Source organism: Lutra lutra, chromosome 13 (assembly GCF_902655055.1).
Source record: "Lutra lutra chromosome 13, mLutLut1.2, whole genome shotgun sequence".
NCBI lineage: Eukaryota > Metazoa > Chordata > Mammalia > Carnivora > Mustelidae > Lutra > Lutra lutra.
In genome coordinates this window covers 81,974,538-81,994,131 of record NC_062290.1, presented here as the reverse complement: position 1 = coordinate 81,994,131, position 19,594 = coordinate 81,974,538, and the positions used below count along the sequence as shown (strand labels likewise).

Here is a 19,594-nt window from a genome sequence, read left to right as displayed (position 1 = left end):
AACACAGGAATAACTTCACACAGCATATTGGAGCCATCTCCTTGCCAGCGTGGGCAAGGAGAAGTGGAAGGTGAAGATGGAAAAAGTGGAGTGAGGCAAGGCTATGAAGGGCCTTGAAGGCCAGACCAAGAATCTGGGCTCTAACCCGAAAGCAACAGAGGCAACCCCTCTGTGGCCCCCAAAGCATTTTCCCTAGGGTTTAAGATTTTCCCGTGTATCAGAAACATCTGTTGTAAAAATGGACATCACCACTATCATTCTCTGTCCTTCTCCTGAGGCAGCTCCAAAATCCGCACTGGCTATCAAAAAAGGATCCTCTGGACCTTTGGAATAGCATCAGCCTTACGTCCCAATAAGGGCTTCACAGAAGGGCCCTGGGAGGGCCTCCATTTTGTATTTGGAGGAACTTAGGTTTAAGAAGCACAGCACGAGTCAGAACTATAGCCTGGCAATAAATACCCTTCCCTCTGAGAAGACCCAGGATTCCACAGAGGTCTGTGGACTCCCATCCAAACTGCCCCTGCGTCTCCCCAGAGCGAGGTTACCTTGTTGACAGATTCATGGAGGAGGCCTAGCTCAAGTCTTTCTTCTCACCCCAACGGGCCCTGCCTTCTCCGCCCTCTTCCACCTGAGACCCAGGAGCAGGCAGAGAAGTACCAGACACGGGGTGAGCATTCTTGATCTTACCATCCTTAACGCAACACGCCACCCCCTTGCTGGACCTCAGTGCAGTTCCAATTCCTTTGGTAATCTATAAAATGGGAGACTGGTTTAGACCACTAGTTTACTAGCTTTTAACCAAGAAAATTTAAACAAAAACAAAAAACAAAAATCTTACAAGGAAGCTTAATATATAAAAACGATGAAAGGTAGTTGAGGTATGGGTGAGGAGGTTGAGGTACGGCTGGGGAGCCTCATACCCTTGCCCCCACCCTGGAAGCACGCAGGGTACCTTCCACCAATCCCTAAGGCCCAAGGGAACAAGTCTGGAAAACACTGGTCTGGCAGGTCCCCAGGGGGCTTTCCACTTTAGGATGCTCAGTTTCAACACTCATGTGACAAGGTTAGTACTGTGGGCTCAGAAACTATGTCTCCAAAGAGCAAGGTACAAGAACCTTTGGATACCTGTCACATTCAGGCTATGGGGGAGTCTAGCCCTGCTTCTAAGCCGTGGGGCTGTGTCTAATACCTAATATTCCCCAGTCCTACCCACACTCATGAAGCCCCTCGGGACTCAGGAATAACAAAGAGCATCTTTAGTTGCAAGAAATAATCCTGCTTGTCCCTGAATTTCTACCATTAGCAATTCATCCTTTTGGCTAAAGGGCTTGCCAGTTTCCCTAGAAGGCAACATTCATCCCACACACTTCGGGTGAACAGGTCACCAGGCCCATTCCTCCTGAGAAGCAGGAGAGTCAATGCATCCTGGACACTCAGGGTAGGCCCAGTGACTGAAGGAGCAGACGACAAACCTCACCCTCACCGCCACCTCCCCTTGACCTCCCCACATAACTGTCCTTGCCTTCCCACCTGTCGGCCACCTTTAAGCCTGAAGCACTTGAGACAAATTCCACTGGGTTCTTGCGTGTCCCAACCAACCCAGCCTCTTCTTCCAGCTTCAGGGGCTCAGACCTCCAGCCTCAAGTCCCTTAGTTCTTCCATGCTGACAAAAACACAGAATCCAGAGGCGCTAGGAAGCAGAGAGCGGCGCCCCCCTTCCCCAGAGTGCAGCTGCTGCAGGCTAGAGGCAGCCATCAGGAGACACAAAAGCCCCGCCGCCCTCAGTCCTCCTCCATTCCCTCCTCCAGCCACTTGAAATAGTGGACGTCTCCTTGGTCCATGGGAAGACTGAAGACTTCTGGGATTTCAAAAGGATGCACCAACCTTTGGAAAAAAAGCAGAGGCCTGTGAGTGATGAGGACTGGAATCAGCCTTTGCAATTAGACCCAACTGGAAAGCCTCAGGGGAGCTGCTCTGCGATCTGCCACAGACACCTGCCCCGGCACCGTGGCCCACTGCTCCTGAGCCTGTTTCCCACCTGTCAACAAGTGAGGAGTTGGGTCAGGTGGCTTTAGAGTCTCATGGTCATGGGTTCAAATTCTAAGTCTGCCCCACATAGCTTTGGAACTATGGACAGATCCCTTAATTTCTCCAAAGGACCTACAAAAGAAGAGATAAAATGTCCCTCCGTGATTAGACTGCCGAGAATTAAGCGCGATGAGGCACACACAGGACGCCCTCACCTGTATACTGACCAGCCTTGCGTGCCCTCATTAAATGTCACTTACTGTCTTCATTACTATCCCACACTCATCACTGCGCCTTCCCCAAACAACCCTCCCTCCCCTACACCTCTGGATTCTCTTCTCCACCTAGAAAGTTCTGTTGATCACTTAAAAGCCTATCTATCGCTCAAGGCCCAACTCAACCACTGACCTTCTCCAAGGGATCTTCCTTCACCATCCAAACCCATAGGGATCTCTCCTTTCTCTCCATTTCTTTCATCTGGCCCTCAGCACACAATGTAAGTTCTCTTCACTTCCCAGACCGAAGATATATAAAGCCTTGGGCCTCAGTCCCTCATCTGAAAAATGGGGGTGATAATCCCCTACCTCCTTTCCAGTGAAAGAGGCATTGTCAAGTTCTCATGAGGCAGCTTACTTAGTAAATCACGACACATGCACACATAAACTTTTGGGAGTTGGGGTAATCCTATCCAGTGACTGAGGATAATACGTTTTCTTATTTTAGGGACACATATCAGCTTATGTGTTTGTTTTATTTTACAGGGAATGAGAGGCAGAGGGAGAGGGAGAGAGAGAATCTTAAGCAGGCTCCATGCCCAGCACAGAGCCCGATGTGGGGCTCAATCCCAGGATCCTGAGATCATGACCTGAGTCGAAATCAAGAGCTGGGTGCTTAACTGACTGACCCACCCAGGTGCCCCTATTGCTATTATTTTAAAGGAACTAAAATTTTTTTTTAATTTCTCAATTTAAATTTCTAATACAATAAATTTTAACATAACCCATGTAAACAAAGCTCCTCTGGGTCCTTGATAATTTTTAAATGTGTACCAGGATCCTGAGACCAAAATTTTGAGAACCAGTATCAACTAATTCATTCTAGCCTCTCATTTTACAGATGGAGGATCTGAGGGACAGGACATGCCCAGGGTCATGTGGGAGGTGGGTGACTAGGCTCTAGGTCTCCTGCTTCTCAAGCTCCTTCACTTAGTCCCTGGTACATCCCTGGCTGAGAAGAGATGCCAGAATTACCTGATATAGCTGGACAGCACGTGGACCTTGGAAGTCTTTGTCTTTATTAGCTGTTAAAAAAAAAAAAAAAAAAAATCCCTGCTTTAGGGAGGACCTTAGCCCCAGTCCTATAGCTACTGAGTCATCTGGCCACTCAGGAAACAACACTCCTTCAGGTGACCAGGCACGGGTGCATTCGCAAATTGGCCTAGGATATCTGATATGGAGCAAGAACCTCAACTGGTTGATCTTTGCTAATTTTAATTGGAACCTGAGAAAAGGCCTTGGTCTCACTCTTCCCCTATTAAGGCTCCAACACCCCCATCTTCACTCACCAACAGGATCTCAGCAGCTTCTTCGATTTCTCCATTCCAAAAGTACCTGGAGAAGAGAAAAAAAAAAAAACAAATTATGATGCTCACAAGATGAGCCCAGTAGGATGCCAAATCTGGCCCAATCAGGTGACTTACCAAGGTAGAAACTTTTTTTTTTTTTTTAAGATTTATTTATTTGACAGAGAGAGACACAGAGAGAGAGGGAACACAAGCAAGGGGAGTGGGAGAGGGAGAAGCAGGCTTCCCGCTGAGTAGGGAGCCCACGGTGGGCCTTGATCCCAGAACCCTGGGACCTTGACCTGAGCCGAAGGCAGCTGCTTAACAACTGAGCCACCCAGGCGCCCCCAAGGTGGAAACTTTAAAATCTTCCCAAACCCACATTAAAATGTCTGGAATTGGCCAAGTCCCCGAAGGTCATCTAGTCCAACCATTCTAATGCATGCTCCCAGCAGCTGCCTAAACGTTCCTGGGGGTGAGAGGCTCACCATCTCTTGAAGAAACCCATAGCTCTAACTTACAGGCTTTCACATGAGAGATGGTTTTCTTTATGGCATGCCAACATCTGCCACCCAGTCATTTTCCCCAACTTCCACATGAAGAGCCACCTCAGCACAGCCCTGCAGAAACTCCTATGTTATCTCTCCTCCAATCTGGGCTTCTCCAGCCCTTTGAGTTTTATTTTTATTTATTTATCTGAATAAGAGAGAGTCTCAAGCACACTCCACGCTAAGCATGGAACCCAACACAGGGCTCGATCTCACAACCCTGAGATCACGACCTGAACTGAGGCCAAGAGTCGGACACTTAACTGAATGTGCCACCCAGGCGCCCCTTCAACTCTTTCTATGCTCATCCTATACTTCTGGCTTCTAGGCCACTCCCATCCTTTGGACTAATGCTACATTTATTATTTACTCTCAAAGTGGAGTGCCCACAAATGGATAATTTAAAAAGCACAGGAGGGGGAAAAAAAAACACAGGAGGCTTCAGGGAACGAGTGAGCTTTATAACATATAGAAACAGGTCCAAAAGTTAAAAAACAAAGTCAGTAATGATGTTCAGAAAAGAGTACAAGAACAGTATCAAGGGAAGGGAAAGAAATTTGGCCTGAAAATATCTACACTGACTCAGGGCGAGGCTAAGATGACCCAGGCCAAGGTGCTATGGTGAAGGGGTCAATTATAAAAAGGATGGACATACAGAGCGAAGGTGAGGCTGATATTCTGTTCTAGTTCCCAAGCACTGGTTCCCAGGCTGCTTTCATGTGAATCACCTACACAATTTTCTAAAAATTCAGTGACCTAAGCCCCACCCTCAGAGAGAATGATACAGAATGATACAGATACACCCTCGGAGAGAATGATACATCTAGAATGGAGCTCAAGAATCTAAAACACAGCCAAATTTGGGAATTACAGCTCTAGATGATGTGCGGCGTCCCTGAGGCGATGACACTGTTGGGGGAGGGGCATGGAGGGAACTTCCATTATAGGGCACTTTTCTGTTTTGACCTTCGGAGTAGATATTATTTCTCTCTCCTCACCGCCCCCAACCTCAACAACAAGGAGAGGAAGGAGATGAGAAACAGGCTGATGGGAGACATCAAGGCACAAGACAAATCCTGCAGAGCTAGTACTGGGAACATATTTTGATGAGGGAAATGGAATAGACCAGAATTAACTCAGGTGCGGGTGTTAAAGAAATGAAAGGCAGACAACACAGAAACAGCTTGTCACATAAGCCGACCCTTCAGACTTTTTCAGATAATTCAAATGCAGTGGGAATTATTTTCTTTGATATCCCTAATAGGATTACTCAGGGATGGAATGCCCAGTCGGGCTTCTTTCCTAACAGCAAGCTAACTAATTTAAACAGAGAATGTGCAAACAAAGTTCACTGTTCCTAAACTATAGGTCTTTTCCCTCTCTTCTCCATGCACAGCTTTTGTTAGGTGACAGAAATCCACTAGGTGACTTCCTCTGAATACAAATTAACATTAAACAAATATCTTTGAGTTGTTCTTTGACAATTTCCCAGGAGCTGAGTGCTCTTTCCACCAGCCAGGACCTGACCTAGCACCCCCAGAGGCCATAGCAAAACTCACAGTGAGGATGCCTTGGGCAGGATGTTCACAGAGGCAGCCAGCTTCTTATCCAGGCTAGCCCTAAAGCAAACAGACACAGTCACCATCACCAGGCTGAGTACCCAACATCTTAAGAATAGGGACAAGGGACAGGAGTTAGGGGAATTACCCAGGAAACCAGAGTCTAAGTAGAGAACCATTTAGAGTGCCTCTTCCCCCTCAAACCAACACACTCCATAACCAACATGCACAGAACTTCTAAAGAAAGCACAGTTTATAAATCCTTCCCCTGGGTGGGGAGAAAAGGAAGGAAGCAGCTATGGCAAAGCAGTGTGAAGGACAGGCCCAGGCTGTTTGGGGAAGGGAAGTTGGTTAACACTGGAGACAAGACCTGGATTCCATTCCTCACCCTGCAGCAGATGGCGGTGTGAATTTAACCACGTTCTTTCTTTCATTCCAAGAATAAGTATCTGAGCACCCATCCAAGACACACATGTCCCCCTCACTCAAGCTGACCTTCCTGCTGTGTATTATAACAGGATTGGTTTGGTCAGTGGATTCCAACCCTTCCACGATCATTTTATTCTATCACCATCTTCTGCTTTTACCTCTCGGGTACGTGTCGGGCTGACACTCACTGCTTCTGATCTGTAGATACTCACGTGACCACGCAGAACAGCTGTAACTCCAAGTAAGAGCAAACAACAACAACTACAACAAACATACCTTGTGTCTGGAAAATATAGGCTCTCTTCACCTTCTTTTAATGTAAAGGTTTCTACCAGAGCCCTAAGAGCACAGTCATCACTTTGCAGACCTCTAAGATTTTTTGGACAGATCACAGGCTGGAGCTCCTGGTCTGAAGTTCTGATTCCCTTGCAGAGTCCCAGGGAACACAAGCAGATGTGCCTGAATCAGCGCAGGCGTCACAGAAACAGGACCACCACCAAATCATCAACGCAAAGAAGCATTCCCAAGCAACAAAGCCAGAAGCCCTCAGAATCAGGCAGGCCCTGACAACCCTTTCTCAGGTCTTGGGCCACCAAGGGGGACCCGTCTCTGTGCTCTGAAGTGCTTGGACCCTGCCAGATAAACCTCTTCGGAGCCCCCTCATCGATCGCCGCTCACCCATCGCTCCTACCGTCGCTGCTACCAAGAGAACTGACCCACTTCCTCTCCCAAGAGTTCCAGGCTCAACAGTGCTCTATTTCAGGCTCCACATTAATGTGGCATTCCCCTAGAAAGTTCCAGAGCTAAATAAACCCCGGACTGTAAGGAGAGGCACATGGCACAAATCTGTTTAAGCAACTGTGGCGAGTCTTACTCACTCAACTGTCCACTGAGAAATTACATTTCATTGCTCCTGAAGATGGCAAGGAAACACAGGGAGTGAGTTAAACCTTAAAAAAAAAAAAAGTAATCCCATTGCCTCCAAGGTCCAGAATGTAAACTCCTCAGTGACTGGTCACAGCAGCCTGTCCGTAGATAAAAGACTGCAGAAATATGGAGGTCTGTGTTATTCAAAAAGACCCTATGGCCAAGAACAAGAACAACAAAAACAAAAATAAAACCAGAGAGCATGAGAGCAAAAGAGCACATCAGCTGACAGATAACACACATACACACACACACACACACACACACACACACACCCCACCCACCCAAGACACACAGTGAATTCCAGATGGGAGTTGGAGCCCTCATGCTCATCTGAGAACAGACGACAGAGACACATGGAACTGTTAGAGCCTCGAGAAACTGCCAAGACTACACAGAAACCGCCACACACTAGTGAATCACAGCCCGCAGACACGGTTTGGCTCTTACAGCATTTTAAAAAATCTTGACTTTGTTACTAATGTTTACTATTAGGATATTTTACACTAAAAAAATAGATTATCTTTTTTCTCACCAGAAAGTAAGTCTTGTAACATTAGAACTACAGTCCGACAAGGTCACATTTAGCTAGAGCTAAGCAGTGGCTACTCCCTTGAGGCGCGACATCCGCTTCTCAGGTCCACACAGTTCCCACTGCTCTCCTTCCTCCCAATACACAGGGAGAGTCAGGGCTGCTTTCCGCCATCACCCGCCCTCATGACACTGCACCCCACTTTGCTTATTTAGGGACCTGTACCCCTGATCTAATCCACTTCCCCCTATACACAGGAGATGGAAGCCCAGAGAAGGAAGACTTGCCTAAGGTCGTACGTGGAGTTGGCAGCGGAGAGGACCCTACAATCCAGGTCTTCTGATTCAACACTCAGAATTTTCACCCTGGCTCCAGTAAGAAATGTTTCTAGTTATTTTTTCTAGCTAAGAATGTGTCTTTCAATGAACCAGGAACAAGAACTGAACTGACCCAGAACTGAGAGGCAGCAGACTAAACTCAAAAGAACACTACAGAAGACAGACCGCCGGCCCAGAGCTGGGGAACCCGGCCTCGGTGCTGGTTCTGTGGCTAAGCTGGGGTTCCTGCCTGCTCCTGTTTGTGGGGCCCTCCCCATCATGTACCATTTACCCTCCTTCTAGAAATCTTGGCAACTAAACCTGTCTGCCTCTTTTCTATTGAAACCACCAAGAAAAGACACTGAACAAAACACGTTGAGTGAGAGCTCCACAGCCACATCCCTAAAGCTCCACTTCAGACCTGCAGGCTAAGTACGTGGACCAAACCAATGCCGCAGCCTCACTTTGACAGCAAACCCTAGAAACAACAGGAAATGCTCACTGCTCAGCCCTGCCAGCGCACAGTAAGAACGCCTTATGCACCAGCGATGGCGAGGAAGCCCCGAAGGAGAAAAGACCACCCTGAGACATGAGGGGGAGCAAGCAGGGCAACTGCCACAGAAGATGAGAGCAACAGTCCCCGTTTGGAGGCGACGAAACCAGAGCAGGGAGGAACATGGAGGCAGCCATCCAAGTGAGTAGCTGGGACGCCATAGCAGGAGCAGGTGGACCCCTGAAATCTCCCAGAGCCCAGGCGCCAGGAATGGAGTGTCTGTCGCCAGGCAAGATCGCTAAGTGTGCCAGCAGAGCAGTTGCGAGGGCCCCCCAGCCTGGACTCACACTGGAAACAGTGCTCCCCATGCCAATTCCTGGCAGCCCTTCTGCGCCTCCTGAGAGAGGTCCCAAGTAGTCACAAGGAACGGAGGAAGATCAATAACCAAGAGAGACAAAAACTGAACACACAGAAGAATTTACATAAAGGAATCAGTTAAGAGAACATTCAAAGCCAAATTTTAAAATAAGTATAATTATGTATACTTGAAAGTTGCTGAGAGCAAATCTTCAAAGTTTTCACCACACGCACACGAAGGTAACTGTGGGAGGTCACTGGTGTGGTTTCTAACCTTTCTGTGGTAATCATTTAGCAATATATATTTATATAAAGTATCATGTGGTACACCTTAAATTTATACAATGTTATAGGTCAATAGTGGGTCAATAAAGCTGGAAAAAAAATTAAAATACATTAAGCGTAATTAATATCCATAGAGAGATAAGGCAAAGTTATTACATCCATGACAATTATGAAATAAGAGCAGTTGGTTATTAAAAAACAGTGAGAAATCTCGAAAAGGAAATCTATTAAAAAACTATTTTAAAAAATTATAATTGTGGTGGGGTGCCTGGGTGGCTCAGTGGGTTAAAGCCTCTGCCTTTGGCTCAGGTCATGATCCCAGGGTCCTGGGATCGAGCCCTGCGTCAGGCTCTCTGCGCAGCCGGGAGCCTGCTTCCTCCCCTCTCTCTGCCTGCCTCTCCGTCTACTTGTGATCTCTCTCTGTCAAATAAATAAATAAAATCTTTAAAAAAAAATTATAATTGTTTAAACAAACAAATAAACAAAAAAATAGGAGGGCTGAATAGCAAAACAGCTGACAAACAAAGGAAAGACTACTCCAAAATTCTCCCAGCATGCAGAATAAAGAAACAGAAAAATATAAAAATTCAGTCCCAGAGAACAAATTCAGCATCTACCTAACTAGGAGTTCCAGTTAAACAGACACAGACGGACACAGGAAAGGACACAGAAAATATAGAGAATATTTACCAAATGAATAGCTGAACACTAAGATAGAAACTCCTAAAGCCTATCAGAGACCAAAAGCATTACCTACCAAGAATGAGACCTCGACAAACACCTGACTTTATCATCAGAACCTTGGATGCAAGAAGGCAATAAAGACCTCTCCCCAGGGAGACACAGATCCATTTACTGAACTGGCCTTTTGACTAGTTAGGATCCAGTCATTAGAGTCCTTTTCCTCCCAATACCCCACCTCACAGATGTCATCTGATGTTGGACATCGGACCCGGAGTGGCTGATCCAAACAGTTTAGCACATACCCTAGTAATACCAGAAACATCAAAGGGATTTCAATTCCTAGCTGCTAAATATTATGGTCATATCTCTGGAATAACCATGGGTTCTTTCAGACAAGTGTAGTCTCCAAATGTAATATTAATGATGGAAAAACAGACATTCTGGTTGCGGGGAGAAAAATGGAATAAATTGCAAGGTTAATCTGTGACCAAGAATTTGGAAGCTGTGTGTCCCCAAAGACGAGATTCAACATTTTAAAACACCATAACTTAGTCTACCATCAAATTTCAAGATGGCTGAGTTGAAGAGGAAGCCAAGTCCATCACCCTCCAGACCCACTAACCCTCTTCAAAGTCACATCTATAAAAAGGAGTGAGGGGGGACATTCAGATACAACAAACACTTAGTGAGCATCTGCTATGTCCAATCTACTGGGATAAGAACTGTATCATTTCACCCTTATATTGCTCCTGTGAGCTAAGTGGCATTATCCTATATTGTAGCTCAGAAAATTAACACTTTGAGAAAGAAAGTGTGGCCTGAGGTCGCACAGTTACGGAAGTGGCACAGCCAAAACTCAAACCCTGGTCTCGTTGTAAGGCCAGTGCTCTTTGCACCACACCGCAGCTGCTTTGAGAAATTCGCCAAATACTGGGGTGCCTGAGTGGCTCGGCCGGTTGATCATGCAACTCTTGATTTCAGCTCAGGTCGTGATCTTGGGGATGTGGGATCAAGCCCTACCACTGGGCTCCACGCTCAGGGGGGAGTCTGCCTGGGGTTCTTTCACTCTCCCTCTGCCTCCCTCTGCTCACATACTCTCTTTCTCTCTCTAAAATAAATAAACAAATCTTTAGAAAAACAAAAATAAAGAAATGAAAGAAAGAAATTTGCCAAATACATGGAACAGCCTCCTCCGCTTCACTTGCATGGTGAGCACCTCCGGGAGCAAGCTAAGAGAGTATCTCGGAGAAGAGAGAGAGCCGGGCCAAGAATTCGAGGACTGAAATTCTCAGCCTGCAGAGCTACCCTGTCCTCTGACCTTAATACCTTGGGCAAGCCGCTTAGCTCTCTGGGCCTCGTATCTCTTAAATGCTCTCATGCACACTCAACATTTTCCAGCCCAGCAGCAGGATCTGATGGGGGATCATTCAGCAGTGCTTTTTTTTTTTTTTTTTTTAAGGTTGGATTTATTTATTTAACAGAGAGAGACACAGCGAGAGAGGGAACACAAGCAGGGGGAGTGGGAAAGGGAGAAGCAGGCTTCCCACAGACCAGGGAGCCCCATGCAGGGCTCGACCCCAGGACCGTGGGATCATGACCTGAGCCAAAGGCAGATGCTTAACCGACTGAGCCACCCAGACGCCCCCAGCCATGCTCTTCTTATGACCCCAAGCGAAGAGGTGTGTAGTGGACACAGTAGAGCATCCTGAGAGCTCCCCAGCCTCCTGGGGCAGCACCTGAGCCCCTGCACCATACCTGGCGATATCTCTAGCAATTTGCTCATTGGGACAGTTGACAAAGACGATGGAGTAAGTGCCGGAGACATAGCTGCCAGTGACAGCTGAACGGAGCTGCAGGCTAAGGGTCCTGAGCATGGGGTATGACAGGAAAGCAGCTGTCAGGATCTACACAGTAGGAAAAGAAAAGCACAGGTCAGCAGTGACATGGCCAAGTCATGATCTGCCAGCTCAAGCAAACTGGAACCAAGGCTAAGGGTCATTTTTTCATCCCTATCCCCCATTCACAAAATAATTCCTGGTATCAATATCAAGCTTTAGCGCTTAAACAAAGTTTCTGTGCCTAAATATTTTCCTCTGCATTTTGCAGGTGATAAGAAAATGGAGGCTCAGAAATCAAGATCACATAGTTTGTAATTGGTGAAGCCGTGATTAGGAATTATCATCTAGATGAGCAGAAATCCATTCTTATTGTATAAAACTGCAACCGGAGGTAATGCCAACCAGAATCCACTGAACTGCTATTATCCTACGGGGATTATTTATGAATGATCTGATTTTGTAGAGTCAATTTCACCTCCAGTCATTTGTGCCTGGGTAGGCACTGTGGGGAGTCCAGTGGAAAAGGTAGCCTAATTCAAAGTAATGTGACCTGTGCAGCTGTAACTGAGAGGTGGTGGGACCTAGAGGAAGGCTATACCTGAGGGAGAAGAAGATTCAAAGAGAAGGTACCATCTAAGTTGGATCTGAAATCGTAAGTAGGTTGTCAAGTGGAAAGGGAGGTACTCCTAGTAAATGATAATATGTATAGACTCAAGAGGTATTTAGGGATAGATGAGATATCCAGTCTGCAGGTATGGTATCACAGGGAAGTAAGACTGGCTGGCCTTATAAAGAAAAGGGTCTGACAGAGGTGTTTAGGGTTTGTACTCATGGAATAGGGTGCTTTTGGAGGTTTTTTAGGTAGGAGAGTAATAAACGTGGTCAAGCTGGATAGAGTAACATTAGAGAGAGGAGTGACCAGAAGGCGGTGTACTTATAAGGCCACTATAATGATCCAGGAAACAGACCTCAAGATCTTGAGCAAAGAAGATGGCAGTGAAAATATGAGAGCAGAAGACACTCAAGATACAATTGTTCTTACTATTTTAATGATAAACATTTAAAATAAGAGGAATTAGAAACAACTGGAGAATGGCTTCTGTTCCAGGGCTCTCTGCTTAGGGGAGGATCATGGAGCCACTAACAGGATAGAGGCAACTTGCAAGGAGGCCCATGGTGACCCAGGCAAGGCTGAACAGAAGTGCGCTTCTCCTGCCTCTCAGCCCAGGGCTCAGGCCTCACTCAAATAAGCCTCTGTCCTCCCACTCCATCCACATTTTTGCCTGGGGCCTGGCTCCTACTTCTTGGCAGGGCCTGAGAACAGCGTTTCACTAGAGGCCTGTCTGGGTTGGGTTTCTCATTCCCTCCTACTACCTCCACCACCTGCAAATCAAAATGCCAGTCCTTTGAACTAAAGCAGTGACCACGCAAGAACAAAAGAACCAGGCTTTTCAATGAAGCTTTTATTGTATGCGTGTTTTTAAATGACAACTCAGACTATAAGAAAAAAAATAAAAGCACTAGAGAGCAGGATTTAAATCCTAGTGCCAGTACTGCTAACTGCCTGTGGCCTTTGACAAGTTACCTCCTCTCCCTTCTATAATTGTTATTTAGAGAATGTACATTCTGACACTTCTGCTGCCTACCTCAGAGTTGTCATGGGTTCAAACCAGACAGGAAAAAGACTTTGTAATCACTGATCCAATAAAGAAAGGCCCCGTGCTTTGCTCATCACTGTACTCCCCGCACAGTTCATGGCACACAAAACGTTCACGATAAATACTTGTAAACTAGTGAATTGATAATACAACAGCAAGATGTGGCTATACAGACTAAATAGTGGGGACACCTGAGCAGCTCAATAGGTTAGGCGTCTGCCTTTAGCTCAGGTCATGATCCCAGGGTCCTGAGATGGAGTCCCACATGGAGCTCTCTGCTCAGCAGGGAGCCAAGTGCCTGCTTCTCCTTCTCCCTCTGCCTGCCGCTCTGCCTACCTGTGTGCTCTCTTTCTCTGCCAAATAAATAAATAAAATCTTAAAAAAAAAAAAAAAGACTAAATAGTGAAGTAGATAGGGCTTTTGAGTCACCCACTGTTGGCTTTGAGCAGAGAACCAAACATACTGGAACACTGTAATGCTCCAATGACTCTAAAGTAGCTTCCAGCAAAGACTCTGGACAAAAAGGGTAGTGGCCTGTCCCCCAACCAAAAAAGTCATTCCTAAGGAAGATCTGGAACATTTCGGCCAGTAGGCATCAGTGGAAAACTGAGCTTACAGGATTAACTATTAACTCACCTAAAATGTATTGAAATTCTCATATGAACTCATAGTCAAAATGCTAAGAGGTAAATGGGCCCCCAGGTATCTAAGATAACCCTTCATTTCACAAACAAGGTAACTGAGACAGAACATACAGAAACTCTGGGACAGAACCAAGACTTGAATCCAAGACTCCTGTATCCCACTGTGGGTTTTCTGAAGTGCTGTGAGCATGTCTAGGAATGGGTTTAGTGGGGTCATTTCAGCTTCACATACTCCAGTGGTTCTCAACTCGGAGCAATTTTGCTCCCCCAGGGGACATCTGACAATGTCTGGAGACAATTCTGACTGTCAAGACTAGGGAGGAGATGCTCTTGGCATCTAGTAAGTAGAGGCCAGGATTGCTGCTCACATCCTTCTGCTGTTCCATTGATCCCAGTGAAGTACAGACAGCGGCTTACACATGTGTCCCCCACTGCGCATGAGCTCTTCAGTCTCATTCATTTTCACATGCGTAGTAGGACTTGACCACCCTTGATAGGGAGGTTTGAGAAATGTTTGTAGACCTAGCATGAGAGGCCAGTTTGGAACCAAAGGTGGACTACAATATATTCTGTAACATATTCTGTGACACATGAACACAAACTTGACAGAAAATACGCACATCACAATATTCCCCAACAGAAACATTATAACGGAAGAAGAGTCACTAGAATTTTTGAAGTCTTTATAACACTTTCATACTTACCTTTTACTAAACACTTTTTCTAATTTACATTCTTTTAAAATATTTTATGTATCCTTTTGGTTCCTATTTCATTCTGCCTTTTTTTTTTTTTTTTTTTTTTGTCCTGGAATATTTACATAACTTTAGGAGGTTAACTGACTTTACAACCTCTGTTAAGGCAAAAGAGACCTCAGAAACCACCCAGTGGTTCTAACCTTATCATTGACCTAATTTTAAGGAATCTGTGATACTCTGGCATTGAGTGCTACATTGTGTTTACCTATACATTTTCCTTGTACAAATCCAGAATTTTCATATACTACACACACACACACACACACACACACACAAATCAAGAAAACCTACAGTTCCAAAAAGGCTAAGAGCTACTGATTTGTGCCAATTTTTCAGATGAGGAATATAAGGGCAGAGAGAAGAAATCACCCAAAAAATGAGCAGCAAGACTTGTGACGCTCTCCTACAGTTCTTCCCACCTCCCACTCAACCACCACCACCACACCACTGGTGGCACTCTGTGGCCACTTCCAACCTTAACATTTTCCTGGAGGATTTCCCCTTCCACCTCCTACCTGCCTGCTCCCAGCTCAAAATCCCAGGAGCAGAAAAAAGAAATGCACCTTCTCCCCTCAACCCCCAGGTTGGAGGGTTAGGGGTGAGAGTTCACAGGGCATGGGGCACTCACCAGGAGGCATATGAGGACAGAGGGCCGCAGGTAGCCTGGCAGAGGGCACCGGGAGCCCAGCCTGTCCATGGCGTCGCTGGTAATTTAGTAGCACAGCCTAGCAAACTGCAGCCTCGGGCTGAGTTGCAAGCTGATGGGCGGGCACTGAGGGCCTCCACCGCCCTATCCCCTCACCACCTGCTGCCTGCCCCACTGCCCAGCCAGGCCCCAGCAGGCTGGCTGGAAGGAAAGAGGGGAGGGGGCAGGGAAAGAGGGAGTAATTCTCACTAGGAAATTCTCTTCCTAGAAACAAAAAACCCGGACACCATATGCTAACCTGCAACGCCTGCAAAATGAAGAAACTAATTTACCCATCCCAGTCTAACAACAACAAAATGATTACAATCCCCACATGTATACATACAAAGATCTAAATTTCTTAACTATATGAAACTTCCAGAAACCATGGCACACAAACACTAATACACATACACAAAACTCTTCCACTTCATAGGGGTCCACCCTGCCAACAAAAACAAGTGAAGCACACAGACATAACGGGTGCGCACACCCACACGCACACCCACACCCACACCCACAGCTGCCTTCCTATCCCCCACAGCACCTCCTCCTCACAGGATCTCCCATCTAATCCTCCTTGGCTTAAAATACTCTTGTTCCCACCTGCTCTTCCTCTGAACTCATTTATCTTTCTAGGCCAGCTGCTTCGTGCAGATTTTTGCAGGGTTAATCCCACAGTCCTCTATTTCCCCTAAGGCACTTTGTATACACTTTTGTTCGACATCATCAATGATGCGATGCGGAGTTGCAAACAGGTAAGAAAAGCAGCAAGCTAATGACTGATTGACTGCTCCCTTCACGAACGCAGAGTCCACTGATGCCAGGATGTGCAATTTTTTAATACAGCTTTTTAATGTGAAATATCTTAATATCTAAATGATATCTCTGGGGCAGGGGAAGGGACTGAGTACACAAGGCCACAAGTAAACTTTTTTAAGTTAAGGAAACTGTTCCATGTCTTGATTGTGGAAGTGGTTACACAAATGTTAAAAAGAGTCTACACACTATACACTTACATTGGTGGATTCTGTATCATATGTGAACTGTACCTTAAGGAGCCGTGGAAATGCTGGAAACCAATTCAAAATTGCTGTGTGCTGGGTAGACCAAACAAAACACATCTGTTAGCCAAATCTGGCTAGCAGGCTGCTGGTTCACAGCCTTTGTGTTTATTTTCATTATCTGTTTACTGTCTGTCTCATTCCTTGGGACTCCAACTTCTTAAAGGCCCACACTTCTCACCAGTGTCTGACAAAGTCGTTAATAAACCAGTTGCAGCCCTGATCTTATCACTTACTTGGTTAGCTGTGAAGACTCAGGACAATTACATTAACGCTCTGAGCTGGTGGGGGGGTGGGCAGTAAAGGAAGGACTAATACCACCTTCACAGATCTACAGTGAGGAATAACAAAGAAAATTCATGTGAGAATGTTGTAGAACACGTAAGCCTATGTCAGCTTTTCAAAAGCAAGTAATCTCGGGACTCCTGGCTGGCTCAGTGGCAGACAGAGCATATGACTGACTCTTGATCTCAGGGTTGTGAGTCTGAGCCCCATGTTGGGTGCAGAGATTACTTAAAACCGAAACTTTTAAACAAACAAAAAAGCAAGTAATCTCATACTGACTACCACGGTTAACTCAGAAAATCTCTGTTAGTGATTGAAGAATTTAGTATCTGTGGGAAACTGGGTTAGAGAAAATGAAGCTGTGGCCCTAAGAAAGACTTTATATTCAAAGTCCAGTAAAATAAGTCAAGACTGTGATCTTTTATACCTATTACATTAACAAGAAATGTAGCCACTGTTAATGACCATTTACCTTAGATCCTGAGATGATTTCCTGAGATGATGTCCCCAAGTTTAGCACAGGACCCCACAGAGCTTATACTCAATAACTGTTTGTTGAATGACTAAATGATATGGATGTGTGGCTGGTGATGATAAGGATGGTTATGATGAAGGTAGATGTTGGGGCAACAGGGGAAGAATGGCAAGAGATGAACTGTCATTTGGAAATAAATGCCTCTGGATTCTCTTCTTCCTTTAGTTCAGGCACGTCTACTCTCTCCAGATTCAGTTCCAAGGTTAGATTCCAAAAGTCCAATTCTGCATTTATGGCTTTGGCAGATTCTTCAGATATAGTGAGAGTCTCAGTGCCATTGCCTGAGGATCCAGGATCTTCTTCTGGAGCCTTCTTATCCTCTTTCTTTCTCTCTACCTTCTCCTCTTTATGGGATTCAGATTCGGATTTTGACTCAGATTCGGATTTCGACTCGGATTCAGATTCAGACTCCCCTTCAGACTCTGATTCTGTATCCATCGTCTTCATCCACACTACCTCTTTGTTCGTGTCTTTTTCTTCCTTCAACTCCTTTGCTTTATTCTGAAGGTTCTTTTGCACCTCTTTATAGGTATATAACAATTTATTGAAGTCTTTTTTAAAGGCCAAACTTCGGTCGAGGAATGGATCCATATCAATTGCAGCATCAATGAGGTCTGAAGCCTGACGTAAGACAGCATTCAGTTTCCTTAGATTCATCTTAACCTCTGGTTCTGGGGACTTGTCTTCTTCCGTATTTACTGATACAGACTCTCTCTCAGTTATGGCCAAAGCTTGAAACTTGAGCAGTTCATTAATTTCACTCTCTTCAATGTCAAAGAATTTAAAGTCCATCCGTTTTGCAGACTCTATGATTTTCGCAACCTCTTCGTTAGCTCTAGGGAAACATGCATAATCATTCACAACATCATCCCAAAGTTTCCACCAGGCTTTATTAAGAGCAGCTGGTTTTATATCATCCATTGCCTCTTTTATCACTACCAACGCATCAGCAATGCTGTACTGTTGCCATGTTTCTTTTAAAGTAAGACAAGGGTTCTTTTCAATACAGTCAGCAAAGTGGTCAAACATATGCTTGGTGTAATACCTCCTGAATGCTTCAATTATACCCTGATCCAAGGGCTGAAGATAGCTAGTGCCTTCCAGAGGGAGGAACACAATATCAACGTTAGGATGAGCAAAGAATAATGAGTCTGGGTGATTGGGACCTCTGTCCAGAATCAGCAACACTCTGAACTCAAGATTTTTTTCTATTAAGTAAGTCCGGGCCTGATGGATAAAACAATTATGAAACCAATCCAAGAAGAGGGCAGTGGTTAGTGATACTTTGGGGTGTGATCGCCAGAACACAGGAAGGCGGTTTTTATCTTTTTCCAAAAGACAAGTGGGATTAGGGTCTTTATAAAGCAGCAAGGGTTTTATCATTTTGTCACCGGCAGCGTTGGCACAAAAAATGAGAGAAATCCTGTCCTTGGCTTCCTCCAAGCTTTCGGGATTTTTGTCTTTTTCCCTAAAAGTACGTGAGGGCATGCACTTCCAAAACAGGCTCATCTCCTCGGCGTTGAAGACCTGTTGAGGCACATAGCCCCTGGCCCTGATCAGTCTCTGGAGTTGTTTGGAATACTTGGGCGCTGACTGGGCATTTAACGGTTCTTCCTCTCCCATCAACCTCGAATTTCGCAGACTGTAGCGATTTCTAAACTTCTCAAACCATCCCTTGCTCGCATGAAACTTATCCGGGTTGCCGTTGCCAGTGGTTTCCACCAGCTGCTTGTAAATGCGTTTGGCCTGGCTGCAGATGGCCTTCAGCGTCAGAGGCCGCCCCCCTATGGTCTGGTCCTCCACCCAAAAGGTTAACTCGGTTTCCATCTTCTCGATGTTGACGTCCCGGGGAATGCACAGCACCTTGGAGCAGACGGGCGAAACACTCTCCATGCTGGCCCTGATGGCCTTCTCGTTTTTCTTAATGGTGCGCACGGTTGACTCGTTGACGCCAAATAGGCGCCCCACGTCGGTGTTACTCACGCCTTCTTCCAGCTTCTCGAGAATTTTCATCTTGTCTTCCAGAGGCATGACCCTCCGCCTTCTCTTGATTCCGGTCTGGCCCGGGAGCAGGATGCCCATGGCCTCCGCGCCGCCTGGGGTGGCCTCGGCCGCTGCCCAAGCCGCGGCGGCCTCCACCACCGCCGCCCTCGCTGCAGCCGACAGCCCGGCTTTGGGGCCGGGAGGCCGCCCGCGAGGCCGTTTAACCTTCTGTGGGTCCTCATTGTCACCACTCCGCTTGCCGGGCATCTGATGCGCCTTCGCTCTCCAAGGGAAATACGCAAGCCAACCGGAAAGTCGGCCTCCGCGACCCACCGAACAGCGCCCACGATGACGCCCGGCCGCGACCCCGCAACCACTTGCGACAGTTGGCCCAGCCCCTGACGGCCCCCGTCTCGCGAGGCTT

At 46.2% G+C, this 19,594-nt stretch overlaps 2 protein-coding genes across 2 annotated transcripts; both read right to left on the bottom strand.

The window, feature by feature from the left end:
• Positions 1-192: 192 nt before the first annotated feature.
• LOC125083009 (uncharacterized) lies at positions 193-15,993 on the bottom strand. Its single transcript, XM_047698906.1, has 8 exons — positions 15,247-15,993; positions 11,476-11,624; positions 5,697-5,756; positions 3,593-3,638; positions 3,279-3,328; positions 1,885-2,038; positions 595-751; positions 193-323 (listed from the first exon to the last, which is right to left on the bottom strand). The coding sequence occupies exons 1-8, from the start codon at positions 15,313-15,315 to the stop codon at positions 193-195; spliced, it is 816 nt and encodes a 271-aa protein (XP_047554862.1). The 5' UTR covers positions 15,316-15,993.
• A 143-nt stretch (positions 15,994-16,136) lies between these two features.
• Positions 16,137-19,510, bottom strand: LOC125083964 (tigger transposable element-derived protein 1-like). Its single transcript, XM_047701008.1, has 2 exons — positions 17,125-19,510; positions 16,137-16,403 (listed from the first exon to the last, which is right to left on the bottom strand). The coding sequence occupies exon 1, from the start codon at positions 19,435-19,437 to the stop codon at positions 17,311-17,313; it is 2,127 nt and encodes a 708-aa protein (XP_047556964.1). The 5' UTR covers positions 19,438-19,510; the 3' UTR covers positions 16,137-16,403; positions 17,125-17,310.
• Between the last annotated feature and the right edge of the window lie 84 nt (positions 19,511-19,594).

Bases quoted from the DNA above. Each gene is read 5' to 3' on its own strand.
- LOC125083009 (XM_047698906.1), bottom strand. From the start codon at position 15,315: ATGGACAGGCTGGGCTCCCGGTGCCCTCTGCCAGGCTACCTGCGGCCC. The intron at 5,757-11,475 runs GTATGGTGCAGG...TGTTTGCTTTAG, and splicing joins ATTGCTAGAGATATCGCCAG to GGCTAGCCTGGATAAGAAGC. The intron at 2,039-3,278 runs GTAATTCTGGCA...ACTTGTTGACAG, and splicing joins GTGCTGTCCAGCTATATCAG to GTGGGAAACAGGCTCAGGAG.
- LOC125083964 (XM_047701008.1), bottom strand. From the start codon at position 19,437: ATGCCCGGCAAGCGGAGTGGTGACAATGAGGACCCACAGAAGGTTAAA.